Here is a 23,353-nt window from a genome sequence, read left to right as displayed (position 1 = left end):
AGGATAGGAAACAGGTTCATGAAGGTTAGGTAACTTGCTCATGGTCACCCACTTGTAATGACTAAGCAGGAATCCAAATGTGGCTCTCTTTTCACTCTTCCCTGGGGACCTGAGGAGAAAGCTGAGCGGAGTCTTCATAAGGTAAGCTCTCTATTATGTTAAGGTGGCCTGCTTGTTAAAATAAATAACACTATTCAGGAAGAGACACCAATGTTATCCATCTACAGAACACTCATTTCTAGTTATATCCATGCTATTTATGTTGGTGCTCATAAGAACAGTTAATAGGGTCTGTAGTAGTTGTAAGCAGCCCTTGAATATAAAAGTATTAATTTTACCCACCTCTAGGAGGACCAGACATTGGCATTCTTGTGAGGTAGACAGACGCAGCGTTTAAAGTTGTTCCCAGTGCCCACTGAATCCTGTTCTCCCCAACCAAGGCAGACCCATGTGGGCGAGAGAAAAGAAAACCTGAGGGCTAAGGCCCAGCGAATCACACCAGGGGAAATAAGGGAAGGTCTCTGAAGCTCAGGGGGACTCTGAGCGGTATTTTGGGTCAGGTTCAACTCTCTGCTTTCTCCTCCTGCTGAAGTATTACCTGTTTCGCGATAAGAGGCGTGGCGGAGAACACGGTGAATTCCAACTGCAAAATGTGTCCGGTAAAACCGGACAAACCTAAAGAGGTTGGAAATCGACAGGAAAAAGTACACCCTCACAGTGAGCCACCCTACCCTCTACTTTGCCAGAAGCCAGCCGTTCTTGCGCGGGCTGACGCCCTCTGCTGACGCGGTCCTAAGGAGAGAAGCTGCGGAGACAGGTACGGTGGGGAAAGGAGGCGAACTTCCACCCCAAAGAGCTCACGTAATGCCGTGACTATCTCCACTCTGCTAACAAATAAAAATGAGAATTCAGCTCAGCCACAGGCCTGGAAAGGAAGCACAAACGCATGAAAAACACGGTTCTCTCAAAAGGCAGTTGGGTGAAGGTGTGAGTTTGAATCATACATCATTCGTAGCATTCCCTCTTTCTTTCCTGATGCTCACTGAGGTTTAGCCTGACACAAAGTGGGCTTCCCTGCAGAGAAGCAAGATGGCCTGGGGGATCTCGGCGCGCATGGGAAGAAACCTCCCACTGCCTCCTTGAATTCCCTTCTGGGCTCCCCACCCCAGGTCCTCCAGCTCCTCTGCGCCTCAGAGCCTTTTATGCCATTCTTATAATACGCGGCGTAATTCCATTTTGGGTTATCTTCGAGGCCAGAAGATCCCGACTCACGTGCGGGCCTCACCCCCCCCCCCACCGCCCCCCGCGTGGCTGCCGCGGACGCCTCAGTAAACGCGGGTGGAATGGAACAGGATGCTCCAACGTCTTTTTCCACCGCTGATTTCCGTTAAACATGTGTCTGGGGACGGCGCGCAGCCCCCACAGGGCAGCCTCTTGGAGGCGAGGTTGGCCACGCGGAGGACAGCGGCCGAGGGCTCAGGGCGCACTTCCTGCGGGGCAGCGGGCGGCTGGCGGCGGGCGGCGGGCAGGGGCGGGGCTTCGGGCGCGCCTCCTCGTCCCCCTCCCTTCCCTCCTCCGGCCTCCTCCCCTCCGCTCCCGCCTCCTTTCCCCTCCAGGGCCGGCCGAGGCGCCGCGGGGGCGGGGCCGCGAGCGGGCTGGGCGGTGTGGCGGAGCGGGCTGGGCGCCCCCGGCCAAGGTGCGAGCGAACCGCGGCGGGCTCGGGCGCGGAGCGGGGGCGCGCGGTGCCGAGCAGCCCAGCCCAGCCCAGCCCAGCCGCAGCCCGGCCCGGCCCCGCGCGGCCAGAGACGAGCCGGCGGGCGGCGGCGGCGGCTCCCAGCCCGGCTGGTGCAGGGCCTCCGACCGACCGCGGCCGAGCCGGGCCTGGGCGCGGGCGCTGGGGTAGCCAGCCGCGGCGGGCGCAGGAGGAAGCGGCGGCGGCGGCGCGTCCCGAGCCGTGCGCGCCATGTCGGGCGGGCCCCCCAAGGGCCTGCCGTCCACCGGGCCCCACTCCCTGCTCGACATGCCGCACCCGCTGGCCGGCTCCAGCAGCGAGGAGGCCGTGGGCGGCGACAGCACGCCCAGCCCGGACCTGCTGATGGCCCGCAGCTTCGGCGACAAGGTGGGGCGCACGGGGCTTGGGGACCGGGAGGCGCATTTCGGGGATGGTGGACCCGGAGCTCCCAACGGGCGCCGGGCCGCGCCCACCCTGGCGCCCCTGCCCGGGGGCGGGCGTGCCCTGGGCCCCAGAGCCTTCCGAAAAAGCGTCGGTCCCTGCCGCCCCCGCGGGGTCGTAGCCGCGGGGAGAGCGGCCGGAGGGGGGCGGGCGCCAGTGACAGCTGGTGGGGAGGGGTCCTGCCCGCGTGTCGGGGCCGGTGGCGGGTGTGCGGTGCTCGGCGCGTGTGTCCTGGGATGGGGTCCCAAGTTCCTCCAGGTGCATCCCCGAAGGCTGAGCTGCCGGGTAACTTGTAGCTCCCCCACTTTCCTGGGACTGCAAAGGAGCAAGTTAATGGTTTTCCGTGGTAGGACTGGCAGCCTTGGTCTTACTGCCAGAGTCATTTTCCCCACGCTCTGTCATGTGGGGAGTGATCTTTGTTTAGGTTTGCTGTGTGCCTGCCGGGTCACCTGACTCTGACCCCGGCGGCGAGTGGAGAGTCTCGCTGTGGTTTTCTCTCCGGGGTATAGGTTCACCTCTGACGGCCCTCCACACTGGTTAGCTTCGGCAGAGGCCCGTTTTGTGGTTGATGGAAAGGAAGCTCGCCCTTTGACCTTCTTTGTGCAGAAGGAGGCTCCTGATTTTCTTAGAGCAGCATAATCCTGGTGTTGCTTTGAGAGAGCAGAGTCCAGCGAAGGGTAAGGGGCGGCATCCCCCTACCCCTCCATTTCAGCTGGGACCAGAGCTTGAGCTGTGATTCTGTCAGCGCTGCCGTGGCCACCTACTCACTTAATTGCAGAAATTAGAATTGCTCTTAACACTTGTGATCAGGATTCCCTCCTCCCGGTAAAATAGTCAATGAATTCCTCCCAGTCCCAATATTAAATGGGATCAGAGGACCTAATTCTTTCCCCCATAGATGGGAGAGCATGTGGTACAATAAAAATGAGTATTAGTGCACCGAGCACTCAAAATAGCTATGGAGGGGAACTTGATGTACCTTTTTAAAAGAGTTTATGAAAGCCAGGAGTGGGGAGTAGAGCATGAGGAGCAAAAAGGCTTAAAAAGCTAATGAAACCAATGGATTGAGCAGTTTGAGGCGTGTGTGGGTTGGGGGGGGCTGTTTGTGATTATTTCTCTTTATTTTATAGATAATAAACGTTATGAAGGGTTATGTTGCTTGGAAATACCTTGTGCATATTTGACATTCAATAAGCAATTGTTGAGTGACTGAATGAATAATTTGTTGCTTTCTTCTAGACCGAGGTATTGTTCCTACATGCATGTAGGACAGGGACCCAAGTTAAACCTTCTGATTTCCTTCTCAGGATAGTGAATTAATTATCTATTGCTGTGTAACAAATTACTCCAAAACTTAGCATCTGAAAACAGTGTGTGGGGGTCAACAGTGTCACCTAGGAGCAGCTTAGCTGGGTGGTTCTGACCTCAGGTCTCTTTTGAGGTAGCAGTCAAGGCGTTGACCAGGGCTTTGGTCATCTGAAGGCTGGGTTGGGGGAGGATTTGCTCACTCGGCTGTTGACAGGCCTTAGTTCCTCGTCGTAGGGCTGCTTGACGCGGCAGCTTTTCTTCCCCCAAAACAAGTGGTCTAAGAGAGCAAGAGATCCCAGGACTCAAGCTACACTCTTGTATAATCTAATCTTGGAGGTGACATCATTCTGCCATATTCTATTTGTCACACAGACCAATGCTAGTACAAAGTGGGAAGAGGGTATAAATACCAGGAGGTATAAATATTGGAGCTGTTTTGAATGCTGGCTGCCACTGATGGCTATTTTATTTATTTTTTATAAATTTTCTATTTATTATTACTATTATTATTATTACTGTTGTTATTGTTTTTAGTAATCGCTACACCCAGTGTGGGGCTTGAACTCATGATGCTGAGATGAAGAGTCACATGTTCTTCTGACTGAGCCAGCCAGGTGCCCCCACTGGTTTAAACATTTGCTTAATTTGGGGCGCCTGGGTGGATCAGTCGTCAGGCATCTGCCTTCAGCTCAGGTCACGATCCCAGGGCCCAGGGATCCAGCCCCGCGTCGGGCTCCCTGCTCAGTGGGAGGCCCGCTTCTCCCTCTCCCGCTGCTTGTGTTCCCTCTCTCGCTGTGTCTCTCTCTGTCAAATAAATAAATAAAATCTTAAAAAAATCCAAAAAAACATTTGCTTAATGATCCACTCTTGGAGGATACCTGTCTCAGAAATATGGGCATTTTACTAGTAAGTACAGGGAAGACAAACGCCCTGTACCACTGAGATCTTGTTGGTGGGCGGGAAGTCCGGCCCAAGTCTAGATACTGCGGGCTTCCTTTACGGGGACAGTTCTGTGAGAAAGACCATCTTGAAGCCGTTATTATTAATTATTGCATATTTAATAAGTCTCCTTACAGTTGTAAGAAGCATCAAAATGACATCACTCCCAAGGGCCTGATTTATAGTAAGCCACTTTTCCTTAGAGGTTAAATAATGTAATTTCTTTCTCTAACTGGAAGTAACATTTTCCTTGAATCTTGGCATGCACGTGTGTTGTAGCGACTGTGGAGAAATTTCTGTAGAGAGAGACTAGCATTCAACCAAGGTGAGTCAGGACCAGTGGAAGGAAGCCTCTTTCTCTTGCCCATGCAGCACGGGGGTCGTTGGAGGACAGGTAGGAAAGCCGAGTGCTGTGATCTGTCTTTGAAAAGAAACCGGTTTTCTCGCCTTTTTGGACAATGGAGTTGTGACCGTGGATGCCTGGTTCAGAGTCAGTTCTGAGCTTGGAGAATGCGGGTTGGACAGGCTGCTCATGACACAGGGTTGTTGTATTACGCAGAGGGGAATTGCTTTCTGCGGGCCCAGGATGTTGCCAAGAACGGGGAAGCCTCGTGTCTCGGTCCAGCACACACTTCTGAGTGGCGTCTGGCATGCTTGCTGGAGAAGGAAACAATCAAATATGATGGCTTTTTCATCCACTAACTTCTAAAATCATTCAGACCTTGGAGTTATGGGATAATCCTTCCTGTCTTCCAAGGGTTGCTAGGACTAATTCTTTTCATGCCCGATGAACTCACCAGGCCTTCTGTCACTTCATCATCTCCACCTAGAAGGTAAATAAACCACTGGGCCTGACTCTTTTTTTACTTTCATCTGCAAACCACTCTGGGCTGCTTCTCCCCTGACTCAGTCTCCAACTTCTGTGCGCCTCCCAACACTCAGACACCAAGCCCACTCAGGCCCCAACTGTGGTTAACACCCCTTCCCACATCCGCAGCCTCTTCACTGAATTCTTCCGCCTACTTCCTGCCCTCTTTGGTGGCTGCTTCTTCCAAAGGTGTCTTTTCCTTGTTTATTCCACTTATATCAGGATCAGGAAATGGGGGGGGTCCTTTCTCCCCACTGCCCTTTATAAACCAAGCTCTTCTCTCTGGAGGCCCAGGTCGTTGTATGGGTTCAGTCACATATTTGAGGGCCTATCACGAGACAGGCACTCTTCCAGGAACTTGAGATGAGTCAGCCGGTTGAAGACCCCTGCCCTCATTGGGTACTTCTCACTGAGTACGTCCTGTGTTCTGTAATAAATGCTATGGAAGGGAGAAGAAGTAGGTTGGGGAGGGGGCTCAGGATCACTGGCTGTGGGAGGAGGATTTGGATAGACCTTCCTGAGAACTGGAGATTTGAGTAGAAACGTGGAGCAGGTGAGGGAGGGAGTTAGCGAGTGGAGGTCTGGAGGAGGGTCCAGGTGGAAGGAACAGCCAAAGCGGAGGCTTGCAGGCGTCTGCCCGGTGTGTTATGGAATAGCCCGGAGGCCTTTATGACTGGGGCAGAGTGGACAATGGAGAGTTGGTGGCCGACAGCAGAGAGGAGAGGGTCCAGATGGTGTAGGGCCTCATAGGCCACCCTGAGAATGTTGGCCTTTGCTTTGCGTGCCTCTGCACAGTCTTGAACAGAAGGAGGGCGTGATTTGACTTGTGTGTTGGAAAGGGTCACACAGGCTGTTGAATTGAGAACCCTTGATTTGCCTATTGTGCTGAAATTCGTTTCCTTTTAGTTAAAAGGACATAAACTAAATGCAGACTGGCAAAGAAAAAAAAATCTACTGGCTTAATGTTTTTGAAAAGCCCCAGGTAATTCGGCTTCAGGAGCGGCTGGAACTAGGTGTTCAAATGATATCGGAAATCTGTCACCCTCCCATCTCTTGGCTCTGCTTTCTTTGGTGTTAGTTTTATCCTCAAGCTAGCCAAGGGATATGTTCTACAAATAAGCCTCACAATTTCAGCAGAAAGAGTCTCTTTCCCGATAGCTCCAGCCAAAGCCCTGGGCTGGTGTCTCATGAGCCTAAATTGGGTCAGGCACCGAAACCAAGCTTTGTAGACTCTGATTTCCCAGACCTGTACCAGGTCCTTATCTTTGGAGCGTGAAGAAAGGAAATTTTTTGTAGGTCTGTGTGTTTGAATTGTGAAATGTACATATAAAGTATATAAAATGTTTAAAGAATAAAATGTATCTTTGCAGTTTAAAGAACAATAAATACTCATGTTCCTCCTACCTGGCAGTTTAAGAGAATATTGTTAGTATCTTAGAAGCTCCCTGAGTGGCTGGGGAGGATGGAGGTGGTTTCCAAAGCAGATTCAGGAGGCTGCTCATAGAAGGAGGCAGGAATGAATGGGAGACAAGCGGAAACAAAAGTCCGTCTTACAGGATGGCCGCGGCCTTTTCGTTCCCTGTCATTTCTACCTCCCCTGCCTCTCATTCATTAAAACCTCTAGCCCTCGGGGCGCCTGGGTGGCTCAGTCGGTTATGCGTCTGCCTTCGGCTCAGGTCATGATCCCGGGGTCCATGGGATCGAGCCCCACATCGGGCTCCCTGCTCAGCGGGGAGCCTGCTTCTCCCTCCCCCCACCCCCTCTCTCTGTCAAATAAATAAATAACATCTTTGGGAAAAAAAAAATCTCTAGACATCAATTCATGGTCTTCTCCAGTCATGCCCTCCCCTCAAGGGACTCTGTTCAGACCTTCAAAGCTATCGGCTTCTTAACTTTATCTCCACACACCTTGACCTCTTTTTCAGTCCAGCTGCCCTCCCCCGGCCACACCCTTGCATTCTAATACCCACAATAGTTGGGCTTTGAGATAATGCCTTGAGATAGCATCTTCTCTTGCCTTCCCCTCCTCCCAGTCAGCAAGTACTGACTGCACCTGTTCACCTCCCTCCTTCAGTGCTGCGTGGCTCATCTCATCAGCTCCTCCTGCCACTTCCTGTCCTCCATTCCCTTGCTCTCCTTCTTTACACCCAGCCTGGATCATTCCATGGGTTCAGGTCTTTTGCCTACACCTAGGGTGCGAACACACCTTGAGAATCGCTGCCAGGGTCAGTTCATGGGTACCAACCCCAGCTGGGGCCTCAGTGGTGCTGGGCGCTCCTCTCTTTCCACATACGCTCCCGTTGTGTGCCATGGCTGATCGGAAGCTTCTCTCTGTTCCTCACACCTTCCGTCCCTCTACTCCGCTCTCCAGTTCTGCTGATAAGACAGAAGCCACCATAAAAGAACTTCCTTTTTCCAGACTACGAAATGATCTGAATCCGTAGCCATCATTTCTTGGTTGCCCCCAGTTGCCATGGAAGAGATTCTAGGCCGCCCTGTCTGGCCTATCAGAGACCTTGCTCTGTTCATCACCCTCATTCATTCCTGAGTCTTCACACTCCCTCTCGCCTGGCTCATTCCATCAATATTTAAACATGCTCAGGTCCCCCTCGCTTGTAAAACAAACCAGAGGTAAAGAAAACTCTGCTGTGAGGCTTTCTTCTTCCCCATCTCATGATCTATATTGTGACTGACTCCTCTTCACAGCCAAACGTTTTGAAGGAATGGCTGCCCTGCTTGTCTTACTTGCTAACTCCTCAGCCCACTGCTGTCTGGTTTCTGACTTTACTCGTGACTTCCTTCTTGCAAAATCCAGTAGCCCCTTCACCATCCTCGTCTATCCCGACTTCTTCTTCCACCTAGCACTTGATGCTGTTGAGTTCCCTCCTTCTTTTTTTTTTTTTTTTTTGAGTTCCCTCCTTCTGGAAACACTTTCTCCTTGGCACTCCACAGCCTGGCTGTCTGTTTGAATCCCAGCTCTGCCTACCTACAGGCTTTGTGACAGCAAATGATTTAACCTCTCTGAGCCTCAGTTTCCTCATCTGTGAAGAGGGGATGAGAGGAGCATCTCTAGCACAAGGTTGATGTGAGGATCTGGGGAGTTCGTACTTGGAGTCGTGCCTGATATGTAGTGAGCCTTTAGTAAATGTGAGGTGGTGACGGTGGTTATTCCTAGGGGTTTTACTCTCCATATCGTCCCTCACACTTCTGCCTGTTCTTTGTCTGTGTCTGTAGCAGTTGTGGTCCCGTCAGGGTGAAAAACCTCTGTAGGTATTTCATACTGAAAGGCTGTGATGCAGGGAGCTGGTTACATAGGCAACGGAAGACGTGAGAAGTCAAGCAGGAGATGGCGAGATTAAGAGAGTAGTGACAGCGAGAAACTGCTGTTACCCTCAGGGCCAGAGGGTCAACGGGACGAGGTGATGTTAACATCCAGGAGCTTCTGTGGGAACTAGAACCATGGCAGGGCAGCTCCCCAAGTGTGGGGTCCACAGAGGAAGGGAGGTCTGGAGAGGAAGCAGCTGCTGCCAGGGACGCTCTCTGAACCAGAACAAAAGGCTCAGGGCAGGGGGAGAAGCACCCTAGCTTCTCTTCTCATCCTGTCTTCTGGTCTTTCATCAATATCTTCTGTTGGCCAAAATGTCTTCCTTGGTGGACATGGGACTCTAGGAGAGCCAAGCTGTCTTTCTTACATTTGCTCAGATGGATGCTGGGGGAAAGAGTATCTCTTTCTGTTAGATTATGAACCTCTGTTTGCTGCGATGTGGAGAGGGGCTGCTTAAGAATAGGCCAGAGAGGAGAGCTAGGAGAGAAAGGGGGGCAGGCCTGAGGGTCACCGAATCCTGGACCCCCCTGTGCCAGTGATGCCCGAAGCCAGCACTGCTTCTTGGTTACAGGAGGTCACGAATTCCCTTTTATTGACACTCTTTTCAGTTGGGTTTGCCACTTGCCACTTTAAAAAATATATATATATTGACTGATAGATACATTGACGTTAAAATGTGAAGTAAAAATTGAATTTTACTTTGGGAATATTGAGAAGGGGTGCTTAGTTCCTATCGGTCAGCCCCACTGTCGGGGTGTACGTCTGCAAATCAGCTAAGGCGGCCGAGGTGGTGTCTTCACTGGGGTCCTTGAAGTTTGAGGAGCCTTTCGGGTACGAGGTGGGGGAAAGCATCACAGGCTGAGGGAGTAGCCTGAGCAAAGCTCCTGAGATGGGAAGGACCTGTGCCCACTGGAATTGGATTGAGTCGCGTCATGTGTTGGGATGGGTTTTGAGGGTCTGGAGGTGGGGATTAGTGAGCAGACCCAAGACTGCTTTGAATGCGGTGATGTGGAGGTTAGCTTTTATTCTTCAGGCAGGAGTCAACCCTAGAGGGTTTCTGGGCAGAGGACGGTGTGGTCAGTGCTTGGGGCGGGGTGGGGCTGGCAGCAAGAGAGGTGGTAGGAAAACGTTGGCCTGGTTTCGGTTGGAGTTGTGGCCTGCAAGAAGAAAGATTAGAAAACGTAAAGATGACTCATTTTGGTAGAGTGGGGATGACTGGCGCCCTCAGAGAGAGGGCGCGTACAGATTGGGAAGCGAGTGTGAACACGAAGTGTAAAGATGATTAGGGTGCAGTTTGAGGTCAGGAGTCAGGACAGAGGTGGTCTGAGCCCCACCTTTGGAAGCCTACTCAGAGTTCAAGGCTTAGCCCAGATGCTGCTTCCGGGAAGCTCTTCCTTAGCATATAGACATGTAACCCCAAAAGATCCAGCTAAAGATGGCCGCGGAAGATGCGGGCGTTGACAATCACATGGAAGGCAGGGGTTGTAGCACTTGGGTTATAAGAAGTGTGGTGGCTTGGGGAAAAAACAGGGTTGAGCGAAGACATTTAGGATAGGGGAGACTTGAGTATTAGTAAAGGTTACAGGGAAGAAGACAGATGTTTTGTGTTAAAATACAAAACAGCCTGGCAAAGGTGCACTAATTCGTGTATGAGTAATTGGGTGTGTGGTCTCGCGTCCACTCACCCCCCAGAATCCCTCATCTTGGCTGCCAGAGCAGTAGTCAGGATGCTGTTCTCTGTGTGTGTGGCTGGCGTGAGGGTGTGTGGGACCAGGGCAAGACGGATCTGAGGAGAGGTGTTTCAGGACTCCTGTTTGAGTAAAGGCACAGAGGCAAGAAAAACACGCAACGTGTTTGGGGAGCAGAGTGCAGGCTCTTTAAAAAACCTTCATGTCTCAAGCATGTGCTTGTATACCTGGCTCTGCTTGATGCTGAGGACATTGAGAAAGGTTAAGATAAAAAGGAACCTCCCTCAAGAGGTTCTTGGTCTAGTGGAGAAGAGATGGTTACAAGAGAATGTGAAAAATGTTACATATATTTACTGGCTCTGAGGCCTTGGGCAAGTTTCTTACCCATGTAATGCCTCGGTGTCCCCTTATCTAAATTTTGGGTTATTTTTGTGGGGGTGTTCTGAAGGTGGAATGCGTGTTTGGAATAGTGTCTGGAATATAGTAAATACTGTGAAAATGCTGGGTGTTTGTATCGCCTTAGAAGCTGACCCTGAGAAAGAATTTAACCGCTAGTAGTTTATTGGAGAGGTGAAGGAAAGTGAGACAGGGAAGGGAAGGCACCAGGAAAAGGTAAGTTACCAAACCAGTCGACACCCCTCGGAGCCTGTACAGAACACACACCTCGGTTGTCCACACCTGGCATGAGGCCGCCAGGGTCTTCAAACAGCAACCTTTATCAGTCATTGGTTGGCGTGTTCGGGCATTGAATCCCCAAAAACTTTCAAGTCTGCCCCGTGGGTGGGCAAAGTAGGAGAAGCAGTCAGGCCAAGAAATGCACGTGCTGGTGGTTGGAAGTCAGGCCGGTGGGCCCTGGACTGGTCAGGGCGAGGGGACGTGGTTGGGGCGCCGGCCGTCTCCACTACAGTTATTGTGAAGGTAAGGTACAGGGTTGGAAGTAGGGAGGGAGCGTGCTTAGGAGAACGGTGGCTTTTCCAAAGGAGATGATGTTTGAGGTGGAGAATGGAGAAGTAGATGTTTTACAAGCGGGCAGAGCAAGGAAAAGTACCCGGAGCAGAGAAACAGCATGTGCCAAAGCTGGGCAATCAATGTCTAGTTGCAGGAATGGGCCAGGAGAGGGTGGCTGAGTTGTGCAGCTGGAGAGGGAGGGGGTGGGCAGATGGAGGTCTGTATTGGCGGACGGTGAGGGCTTTATCCCAGGGGACTGGGAGGCCAGTTTGTATTTTAAGCAGGGAAGGTGCAGGGCCATACTTGTTAGGTCCCTGTGACTGAGCCCCTAGCTGGGATAGGGTGGAGTCAAGAGGCCTGGAGTCTGGGGAGAAGACTGTTGGGAGCAGAAGGTTCGGGGAGGCAGTTTTGGTGGAGTTTTGACTCACTGATTTCAGGGAGCGTATTGCTCAGGAGTTTTGTTTGCAAATGATAGAGATCAGGCTTTCAGTAACTTACGCAAAAAAGGTGAACCTATGGACAGGCTCGCTTTAACCACAGGAATGAGCTGGAAGCAGGGGTCTGAATGTTCCCAAGGGTCAGTTTCATGCTCCAGAGCAGTTTTCTCCAAGAGGGAGGGGGGTGGGGCAACTGGCAGCTCCCATTCCTCCTATTTTACAGCTGTGTCTCCAGAGAGGGAGTCAAGTCTCTTACACAGGGAAGAATCTCAGGGAGACATGGCTTGGGTCGTATACCCAGCCCGAGACCAATCAGCTGGGCCCAGAGCTTCAGCCGTGGCTGGGGGCGGGGAGTCTGCAAGAGTAAGTCAGCCCTGCTTCCAGCTGCAGGGTTCCAGAGCAGCTTTGAGGTGCGTGCGCTAGGCAAACACTAAGAGATTACTTATGGGGGAGACTCTTGAGTCACAGGTTTTAGTGACTGGCCGAATCATCATGGCAAGAATAAAACAAATTTCGGGAGAAACAGGTCAAAAATTAAACTATAGATTTTCTAAGACTTTTAATTTTTTACTTTATTTTTTAAAAATTTATTTACTTAAGAGGCTCCTGGGTGGCTCAGATGGTTAAGCGTCTGCCTTCGGCTCAGGTCATGATCCCAGGGTCCTGGGATGGAGTCCTGCATTGGGCTCCCTGCTCGGCGGGGAGCCTGCTTCTCCCTCTGCCTCTGCCGCTCTCTCTCTCTCTGACTCTCATGAATAAATAAATAAAAAACATTTTAAAAAATTTACTTATTTTAGGGACGCCTGGGTGGCTCAGTTGGTTAAGCAGCTGCCTTCGGCTCAGGTCATGATCCCAGGGTCCTGGGATCGAGCCCTGCATCAGGCTCCCTGCTCAGCAGGAAGCCTGCTTCCCCCTCTCCCACTCCCCCTGCTTGTGTTCCCTCTCTCTCTGTGAAACAAAAATAAAATCATAAAAAAAAAGAAGAAAGAAACAGGTGACAGTTGCACAACCTTGTGAATATACCAAAACCACCACACTATATGTTTTTTTAAAAGTGGATTTTATGGTATGTGATTTATATCTCAATTTTTCTCATCCATGTTGTAGCATGAGACAGGATTTTCTTTTTAAAGACTGAGTAATAGTCCATTGTATGGATAGGTGACATTTTCTTTACCCATTTATCTTCTGGTGGATGTTCGCTTCTATCTCTTGGTTATTGTAAATAATGCTGCAGTGGACATGGGTGTACAAATACCTCTTTGTGATCCTGTTTTCATTTTTTTTTTTAATGTAAACCCAGAAGTGGGATTGCTGGATTATATGGTAATTCTGTTTTTAGTTTTTGGGGTACTTTCATACTGTTTTCCATAGTGGATGTACCATTTTATAATCCCACCAAATGTACACAAGGGTTCTAATTTCTCCACAGTCTCACCAACACTTGATATTTTCTGTTCTTTCTTTTTAAAGCTTTTTATTTTTTAATTTTAATTTAATCTTTTTTAGAGAGGGAAAGTGAGGGGGGGGGGAGGCAGAGGGAGAGAGAATCTTAAGCAGGCTCCATGCCCAGCGCAGAGCCCAAGGCGGGGCTCGATCTCACAACCCTGAGATCATGACCTAAGCCGAAATCAAGAGTTGGACACTTCACCAACTGAGCCACCCAGGCGCCTGATATTTTCTATTCTTTTGAGGAAAATGGCCATCCTAATGGATGTGAAGTTTGATTTGTATTTCTCGGATGATTGATACTGTTAGGTGTCTTTTCATAACACTTTCTGGCCATTTGTATATCGTCTTTGGAGAATTGTCCATTCAAATCCTTTGCTCATTTGTATATCAGATTATTTGATTTTTTAAAAAGATTTTGTTTATTTATTAGAGACAGAGTGAGCAAGCGAGAGAGAACACAAGCGGGGGGAGGGGCAGAGGGAGAAACAGACTCCCCGCCAAGCAGAGAGCCCGATGTGGGGCTCCATCCCTGGACTCCAGGATCATGACCTGAGCCAAAGACAGACGCCCAACTGACTGAGCCACCCAAGTGCCCCTAGATTATTTGATTTTTTTGTTGCTGAGTTGTAGGAGTTATTTTTATATTTTATTTTTATTTTTAACCCCGATCAGATAATACAATTTGTAGATATTCTGTCTCAGTCCCTAGGTTGCCTTTGTGTCTTTTGTGCAATTTTTTAGTTTGCTGTAGTGCCATTTGTCTATTTTTGCTTTTGTTGCCTGTTTTTTAGTGACATATCCAAGAAATAATTGCTAAGTCCAGTGTCATGAAAATTTTCTTCTATGTTTCTTCTAGAAGTTTTATAGTCTGGGGTCTTAGGTTTGGGTCTGTAATCCATTTTGAGTTAATTTTTGTATATGGTGTAAGACAAGGGTCCCACTTCATTCTTTTGCATGTGGATTTCTAGTTTTCCTAGCACACCATTTGTTGAAAAGACTGTCCTTTCCGCATTGAGGATGTATCTATTTTTTTTTTTTTTGTATTTGACAGAGACACAGCAAGAGAGGGAACACAAGCAGGGGGAGTGGGAGAGAGAGAAGCAGGCTTCCCGCTGAGCAGCAAGGATGTATCTACTTTTAAAGCTAATTTCTTACTAAAATAAATAAATCATATTAATAGTGAAGTGCTAAGATGAATTCTACAAATGTTTGAGTGACTCCTCTGTAGTATGGGCTGTGTAAGGCATGTTCCTTGAGAATCAAGATATCTAAATTCTGGAAATGACATTAGCCTGGAACAGGTCTGTAATTAGAATAGACATGCTTGTAGAATAGCTGTTTTACTGCAAAAATGGAAGCCTAGGCCTTCTTTAGGGCTACTTAATGAGGGCAGAGGTGTGTTCTAAGGAACTTGTTGTCCTCCTGCTGACATCAGCATTTATGCTGCAAAAAATGCAATTTAGCAGCCTATCTCTGCGCTGTCCGGTCAAGCAAATGTTTATTTCATGACTTGCATCAGCAGTTGTGAAAGGCACTTGGACTTTTCTTCATTTTTCTCAAAGCTTTATATGGGCCTATTGTGTGTCATACCTTGAGGATACATAGATGCACAAGAAGACCTTACTTTTAGGCAGTCAAGACCCAGGAAAGGAGACAGAGGAGGTGCCAGTGAAGGATTGCAATTGAAGATGGTGGTAGGGGTTACACAGAATGCCATGAGGGTAATTCAGAGTGATTTCTTTTGAGTTAAACAAATTCTAGAGTAAAGCATGTTTGAAGGAGGCATTGGGTTACCTATTACGGGTTTTGTCCTTGATACTAATGGTCCACATTGGGATTTCAGTGAGAATTTGAGTAATTGTTTTCTGGTTTGATAATAATGGGAAATTCTTTACTGTCTTTCAGCCCTTAGATTTTATTATGCATATGTTAATCCAGTGAACGTTCTTTAGCAGTGTATCCAAGATTGGCTGTGTAATTTGTGGGACCCAGTGCAAAATTGAAATGCTTGTCCCCTTGTTAAGATTTTATTAAGAATTTCAAGATGGTGACAGCAGAGCATTCAACCCAGTGTGGAACCCTTCTGAGCACAGAATCCTGTGTGTGTGCAGATTGCACGCCCACGGAGCTGGCCCTGCGTATATCCTTTAGAGGTACTGGTTGCCAGGTCCTGTTAAAATCACCTCTTATCCATCTTGGTGTTCTGGATCAGGACTGTTGGATTCCTTGGGTGTGGTTCTAATGAGTCCAGCTTCCTGGGGCTTGCTTCTCCAGTCTGGGCTGACCATGGCACTTGCTACTCCATCCCCTGTCAACATTCTAGCATTTCCTGTTTCTAGAAGAACTTAATGTAATCTCCCCTCATGCCCAGCTTTTCATGCTTAATGTGTGCTTCGGACCGCTTTTCATTTCCCTAACCATTGCTTCTACTTTCTTTCCCCTTTGTTCTGGTCTCTCCCCCACAGAGGGTGCTCAGCGTATATGCTCCCCCAGTTATCCTTGCCTTCGCTCAGAGATATTGGCAGGGGGTGCTTATAATCACTGCTAACATTTACAGAGTGCTAACTGGTTGGGAGCCTTGCTGGATCATCTCCGTGCATTCCCCTATGGTGTAGTTACTGTCTTGTTCCCCTTTGACAGCTGGGGAGACGTAGGCTCTGGGAGGAGTAACTTGTCCCAAGTCACAGAGCTAGAGGAGAGTGGGGCTGGGATTTGAACTTGGGTCTGTCCGACTTGAGAGCCTACTCTTCTTCACCACCACCACTGCTGTTGAATTGGCTTCCTTCCCCAAGCCCCCTCCCCGATTTCTGAGCACTTGTGCACCTGAGTCACCGTAGTACCTTGTGTTTCAGCTACAAAGCACATCTGCATGCAGAGGGGGAATGAAACCAGCCTCTCCTGTGTCTTAGCTCATGTCTCTTCTCTCGGTTCACTTTCTCACTTTTTTCAGCCTTTGTCCTCACCATACCAGTCTCCCTTGTCAGGGAAGTTTCCTAAGGCTTGCCGACTGCTGCCCACTCGCTCTCCCCATGCCCGCCAGGCTCCTCGCATGAGCGGTCTTTGTGCACTGCCTCCATCTGCCTTGGCGTCAAGGTCCATGGTCCAGGCCTGCCCCTACCACTCACCACTGCAGAGACCTGCGACGGCTCTTTTCATGCTGTGGCGCCCAGGCCTTTAGAGCTGCAGAGACCTGGAAGGGTATCCACCCCAAGACCCTCTTTTTTTCACTTGAAACCGTGGCCCTGCGAGAGGAGCGATTTGTCAGACGCGGGTCACCCAGCTAGCTCCTGGTAGAACTGAGCCTAGGACCCAAGTTTCCCAGACCGCTTGGTCCGGTGCCCATTTACTGTGACTCATGATGTTAACCGGCCTCCCCTCAATTTTCTTCACTCTCTTTTTTTTTTTTTCCTCAGGGTCTCATTCTGTTCACTGCTGTATTTCTCTAGCCCAGTGCCTGGCACATAGCAGAGGCTTAATAAATACGTGCTGAAAGAATGGGTTCTGTTCTCTCTTGGTCCTCCCTTGGTCCACCCCTGGTCCACCCCTGGTCCACCCCTGCCTCTCGGGATCCGCCTCTTTTTCCTTCCGGCTCTAACTGGGGGCCCGCCCAGCCGTGGTCCCTCCCCTTTGCTAGTTACTTACACACCATCTCTGGATGGACCTCACGACTGCCCCAAGGTGTAGGATTCCCAGACCTTCAGGGCCTAGCTTCAAATGCGTCTTCCCAAACATTTCTCTGATACTTGTTTTTAGCACCCTTAGAATCACTCTGTGGTGAGAGTATTTAAAATCATACCTTTCTTGGCCTCTCCTCTTAAGTATCTCATTCCTGCCTGCAATATCTCTGTTTACTCTCTTCTCATTTCTGTTGTCCTCGTCAGCATCCTAATGAAGGTGTCTGATTATCTATCTCGTTTCCCTGCTTTCACTCAGTCTACTGTTTTCTGACCACTGTAGCCAAAGTTCCCCTTCCTGCAAACATCCCATCTCTGGAGACCTGCAGCGACCTCCCATTGCTTACATAGTGATGGTGCAAGCTCATGCCTTCAGTGTTCGTTCAGGTACCAGTTTACCACTCTGGTCCTCTCCTAGGGAGTTAGTTCTACCCCTGCCAGATGATTTCACTCACGAGCTGCCTGGAATGTCATGGGAGTTTTTGCTTGCCCACCTTTTCTGTGTTTGTGTTTCCAGCTGCCTCCTATTATGGCTGTGGAACCTTGCTACTCAGAGTGTGTTCCATGGACCAGTGGCATTGACATTCCCTGGGAGCTCACTGGGAATGCAGAATCTTGGGCTGAATTCCGGACCTACTGAATCAGAATCTGCATTTTGACATTATCCCTAAATTATTTGCATGCACATTAAAAATTGAGAAGCCCCGTCTTCGAACAAGATTATCAGGCTTGACTAAGCAGTCACAGCATCGGAGGAATTCCTAGATGATACCGATGCCTGGGCCCCACCTCAAGAAATTTGGATCGAATGAATCTAGGATGGCCCAGAGACTGGTGTTTTTAAAAAAGGTTTTTGTAGATAGTTCTGATGTGCAGCCAAGGTTGAGTTCAATTGCCTTAGAAGAATTCTCGGATTCACCCAGTGGGAGTTTGCCATCACACGTGTATATCTCCTACACTATGCTATAAGCTCCTCGAGAGCAGGGACTCTATCTGATTTGCTTATTGCTGTAATTTTGGGGCATGAACAAAGCCTAGGGTGGGGTAGGTACTCAGATATTTGTTGGCTCAATAAACGGACATGTGCTAAATGATGTGTATTTAAGAGTTATTTGATGCAGTATTATTTCTAACAGCATAAGGGAATGGGCAGCCTTATATACACTGATATGCAACAATGGCAGGATATTTTAAGTAAAAAAAAAAAAGAAAAGGTACGTACGAACTGTGTGCAGTCTATCATTTTTGTGTTTTTAAGAGCGTAGGTGGAAATGTGTACACTAGCCTTGGAAGCATGCAACTTTACCTCGCAGAAGGGTCATTTTCTGACCCTTTGAGAGTGTAGTCTTCCGCCCCTGGAGGTTTTTTGACCAAACTGGAAAGAACCCTTCTACTCCCTTCCTAATTTGGTCAATAATAGTTGATACTGATTAAAAAGGAAAGATTTGACTAACCAGCCCCTGACTAACCCTGATCGTATTTCAAAGAAACATAAAAAAAGAGGCTCTCACTCATACTTCTGTTGAGTAGACGTGAATGTTGTCCCTGCTTGAAAACTGAATCATAACTGCTCATAACCTGAAAGGGAGAAGGCTAAGCTGTTAACTGAGGGGATAAAAGAGATGCTCTCTGGTAGTTTTTATTTATTTTTTAATTTTTAATTTTTATGTATTTATTTTTAAAGATTTTATTTATTTATTTGACAGAGAGAGACACAGCGGGAGAGGGAACACAAGCAGGGGGAGTGGGAGAGGGAGAAGCAGGCTTCCTGCCGAGCAGGGAGCCCGATGTGGGGCTCGATCCCAGGACCCTGGGACCATGACCTGAGCCGAAGGCAGCCGCCTAACGACTGAGCCACCCAGGCCCTCTTCTGGTAGTTTTTAATCTGTTCTGATCAAATACAGGTGAATATTGGCTTAGAGTGATCTTTACCATTTTTCCATCAGTTTTTTGAATTATCTTTTTTTCACTGGCTTAAGCAAGTCTTTTCTTTCCTGGTCCAAGTCAACTGTTGTTTCACTGGTTGTCCAGACTTCCAGGACTCCCATTTCATGCCCCTGCCTCTGTCCTTCCTGGCAAACGGGCTGTCCTGGACGTTGCCTGTCTTGGTGAAAGAGGAGGGGGTGTTTTCAGTCTAGTGACGTTAGCTCTTTCCCTGATCACAGTCTTTATCCTGGTGAATGGGTTACCTGGGCTTCACTGTAGCTTCTTAGAGAGGTAGCCAACTTCCTAACAAGCGGAAATGGAAAAAGTGGGACTGGGAGGTGGTTATGTTAGTGATGAGACTGACACCTCTTGGTAGGATGATGCTATTGAGTTGACTTTATTCTCTTGGTGTAACCAATTCTCTTGGGGAGGCTTGACACATTATTTTAGGTACCTGTGGAACTTTTTGAGCAACCTAGAAAGTATCTGCTATAGTATGATAGACTGGACTGTGTAGACTTTTAGATAGAATGAGAGCCAAATTTGGGTCTAACATGCATATCTGCAGATTTCTAAGCATGTCTCAAGTGCCATGGTTTGAGCAAAATGGCCACATCTCCACTTTCAGCTGCTTCTGAAGAACAAGGTAGCCACTGTTTTTTGTTCTTGTTGTTGTTGTTGTGTGTTTTGTTTTTTGTAAATCACTCTTAATCTCTTGGACTTTGCCACGTCCAGTGCTGAGTGGGGGTGGAAAGGGCCACATTTATTTATTTATTTATTTTTAAAGATTTTATTTATTTATTTGACAGAGAGCGTGGCAGGCAGAGGGAGAGTGAGAAGCCGGCTCCCCACTGAGCAGGGAGCCTGACATAGGGCTCGATCCCAGGACCCTGGGATCATGACCTGAGCTGAAGGCAGACGCTTAACCGACTGAGCCACCCAGGCGCCCCGGGCCACATTTATTAAAGACATATTAGGGTGTTTCAAGATCATAAATTGTAGAAGCAATGTTTACATTTTACAAACATCAGTTTTGGTATCATATATATGAATATGTTTTCAGGTTTTGACCTTGGTGTGTTTGTTACTTAATTTAAAACAAACACAAACACAATACTGTCCGTTTTAAATTTTCTTTGTGGTTAAATTATGATGAGGCTGACAGGAAGGTCTTGCTGTTGATTTATACAGGAATCAAGGAAGCATCTATTTATAGGTTTATGAGTTTGCAGTAAATGGGTAAAGAGGATCTGTTAATCCTGAGAAACAGTGTTACCAGGAGCTGAGTGAGTAAAGTTTATTTGCTACCTCTGCTTCCAAAGCAAGGAGGTACGCTATGTAAAGAAATTTAGAATTTACATTGGAGAGATGAATGTAGGTTCATAGCAAGTGCAGCCGAGTAGAAAAGAATGGAGCCTTTGAAGTCGGTCATGGGAGTCCTAGCAGTCACTGCTGGCAAGTCAGCTTACCTGCCCTGAACCTCTGTTATCCTGTCAATAAATGGGAATAATAATAGCACCAACCTCATATGGTTGTTCTGGTAACTTAGTGAGATTAGGCACAGTAGGCCTCAGAAGTTATTCTCATAGCTGATTTTTATAACTGAGATGGGCAACATGTTTTAGATGACTACAGAGAATATTCTTTGCCTGTTTTTGATAGACACTGACAGTAAGGATAGGTGCACCTTGTGGTATAAATATCCAGAAAGTAAAAGATGAAAGAGAGGAAAAATGCTAGTTTCTAGAACAGCAAGGTTGTATGGTGAAGGATTTTTATAAAACAACAGAAAAAAGGAAGAGAAAACTGACCCAGTTCTTCAGAAGAGTAGAAAATAAATTGTGGTAAAGAAAATCTTGGAGTCCTCTCTAGGATTATTTTCTATGACTTCAAGGCCAAATCATAGAAACCTTTAACAAATAAATAATCCACAATACATATTCACAATTGTGTTATATTTACATCACCCTTGATCCAATTATTACCATGAGCTGATTATGGCAGACATTTTCATTTCATCTTTTTATTTGATTTTCATTTTGTTTGACCTAAGTGAATTACTCTTGGCTCATTCAGCCTGAAGCAAAAGAGGAATCTTTTTGATATGTGAGCTATATACCTTGAGAAGAAAGGGTTATTTCAGCTGGTAAGAAAACAGAATTCCCTCCCAGAGGAAATAGATGAGAGGAACCAGACTTAATCAGGAAGTTCATATTCTATTCACTTATTCATTAAATATTTATCTAGTGCCTGGCACCATTCTAGGTGCTTGTAGCCAAATCCTCTTGCGACAGTCTGATGTGCTTCAGGGCTTTTCAGGTTTCTGTTTCTCTTCCCCTACCCCAAGATGAAAAGATAAAAGGTCTAAAATCAAAATATTGCTATTATCCTATAGCTGATTGCCAGTATGGAGGAAAGCTATTGATTTTTGTAACTTTATCTTGCATCTAGCCACCTTACTCAATTCCTAACACATATTTCAGATTATTTTTCTGTTCATTGTCTACTTAGGAAAAAAACAAGGGGTTAATGTATTTAGCAGGTCAATGCTTCCTTTCAAAAAAGATTTTTTTTTTTTCATTTTATTGCATTGGTCAGGACCAATGGATATTCTTAAATAGTGAGGGCATGCTTATGTTGTTACTTGTTGAAGGGTATGTATTATTTCCTCACTAGATATAATGTTTGCTGTTGGTTTCTTATCAAGAAAATTTTTAAATCCATAGCTTACTGTTTAGAAAAAATCGGGAATGGAATTTGGATTTAATAAAATGCCTTCTCAGCGTTTATGGAAATGATCATTTGATTTTTCTGCATTAATTAATATAATTAGTTGATTCTTAATACTGAACCATAGTTACATTTATACTTAGGGTAAATTCTACTTGGTTTGGGATTTAGTTTGCTAATGTTTTATATCGGATTTTAGATTTACTATTTTCTGTTTATCCTTTTTTTTCTCCCTTTTCTCCATTTCCTGACTTTCATTGGATCAATCAAGTATGCTTTGTTCAGTTTTCTTTTCATCCAAGTTCTATTTCCTGTTTCTGTTTGACTAATGTTTACAATTATATTTTTCTACCATAGGCAAGACTTAATTAGTAACTGTAATTTTCTCTAGAACAAGGCAAGACTTTGGGCTTCCTTTTACTTCCCCTCCTAGGTTTTATTGAAATTACCCTGAATTTGAGTTCTTGACTGTGACCAATCCTTTTTTAAAATTAATGCCTCTTTTATTTTATTAATTCTTTTCTTAATTGCACTGAACCTCACAGTGACATCAGCTTTCCATTAAACGAATGTCTTCTTTCTTGAACAAGGCTTTATTCGGATTTATTTTTCAGTATGCTGCATTATGTCTGTGAGTAACTTGAGCTGAAAAAGAAAACCTGGATGGTGTATATTATATACCAACACCTAAGTGATAGACATTATTCTTTTCTGATTGGTAATTTGGCTGAGTTTTTCCCCTTAAGACATTTTTAAAGGTTGCTCCATTGCCTTCTTTTTACTTTAAAAACATTTAAGAAGGTTAAGGCATTTTTAGGCACGCCTGGGTGGCTCAGTCAATTAAGCGTCTGCCTTCCGCTCAGGTCATGATCCCAGGGTCCTGGGATCGAGCCCCACATCGGGCTCCCTGCTCTGCAGGGAGCCTGCTTCTCCCCTCCCCAGAGAGCTCGTGCTCTCTCTTTCTCTCTCTCTCTCTCTCAAATAAGTGAATAAAGTCTTAAAAAAAAAAAAAGGTTAAGTTGAAAATCAACTTCTGGGGTGTAATTTATATAAGATAACTGTCATTTAAGTGTGTGGTTCACTAGATTTGACAGTTACAGGCATCTGTGAGGCCACGGTCACGGTCAAGATACAAAACATCACCTACACAGGTTTCCTTCTGCCCGTCTATAGTTTATCCCTTCCTCCACTCTTGACCCTAGGTGACCACTAATCTGCTCCCTGTCACTATATTAGTTTGCATTTTCTAGAATTTTGTGTAATTGGAAGCATAAAATACATAGCCTTTTGTGTCTTTCACATAATGATCTTCATGATGCTGTTCTATCTGTAGCTTGTTCTTTTTTTATTACTGGTTAGTGCGCCGGTGGATGAACACGCCACAGCTTATTCATCTATCGGTGGGCACGTAGGTTGTTTCTAGTTTGGGGCTCTTAAAAATTAAGCTGCTACACTGGAAAAAGAAGCACAAACTAAACCTAAAGTAAGCAGAGGAAGGAAATAACAAAGATTAGAGTGGAAATAGATGGAATGACTAGAGGATAGAAAAACAATAAAGAAAACTAATGGAACCAAAGTCTTGGTTCTTTGGGGAAAAATCAACACAACTGACAGACCTTGGGGGCGCCTGGGTGGCTCAGTCGTTAAGCAACTACCTTCGGCTCAAGTCATGATCCCAGGGTCCTGGGATCGAGCCCCGCATCAGGCTCCCTGCTCAGTGGGAAGCCTGCAGAACCCTCTCCCACTCCCCCTGCTTGTGTTCCCTCTCTCGCTGTGTCTCTCTCTGTCAAATAAATAAATAAAGTCTTAAAAAAAAAAACATAGACCTTGAGCTGGATTGACCAAGAAAAAGAGAAGATTCAAATTACTATAATCAGAAATGAAA

At 47.1% G+C, this 23,353-nt stretch overlaps 1 protein-coding gene across 2 annotated transcripts in view; it reads left to right on the top strand.

Annotated features, from left to right (window-relative positions):
• The first annotated feature begins 1,757 nt into the window (after window positions 1-1,757).
• SNX30 (sorting nexin family member 30) overlaps window positions 1,758-23,353 on the top strand; it is a 107,813-nt gene continuing 86,217 nt past the window's right edge. For both annotated transcript variants that reach the window (XR_003523697.2, XM_027615623.2), the window contains exon 1: window positions 1,758-2,119. Coding sequence is in view for 1 of the 2 variants with exons in the window: in XM_027615623.2 (XP_027471424.1) it covers window positions 1,964-2,119 (156 nt within the window). In the remaining variant the exon portion in view is untranslated. The remainder of the gene's footprint in view (window positions 2,120-23,353) is intronic.

This window comes from Zalophus californianus, chromosome 13 (assembly GCF_009762305.2).
Source record: "Zalophus californianus isolate mZalCal1 chromosome 13, mZalCal1.pri.v2, whole genome shotgun sequence".
NCBI lineage: Eukaryota > Metazoa > Chordata > Mammalia > Carnivora > Otariidae > Zalophus > Zalophus californianus.
Note: the sequence above shows the minus strand (reverse complement) of the source record. Positions and strands in the feature narration are given on the sequence as shown.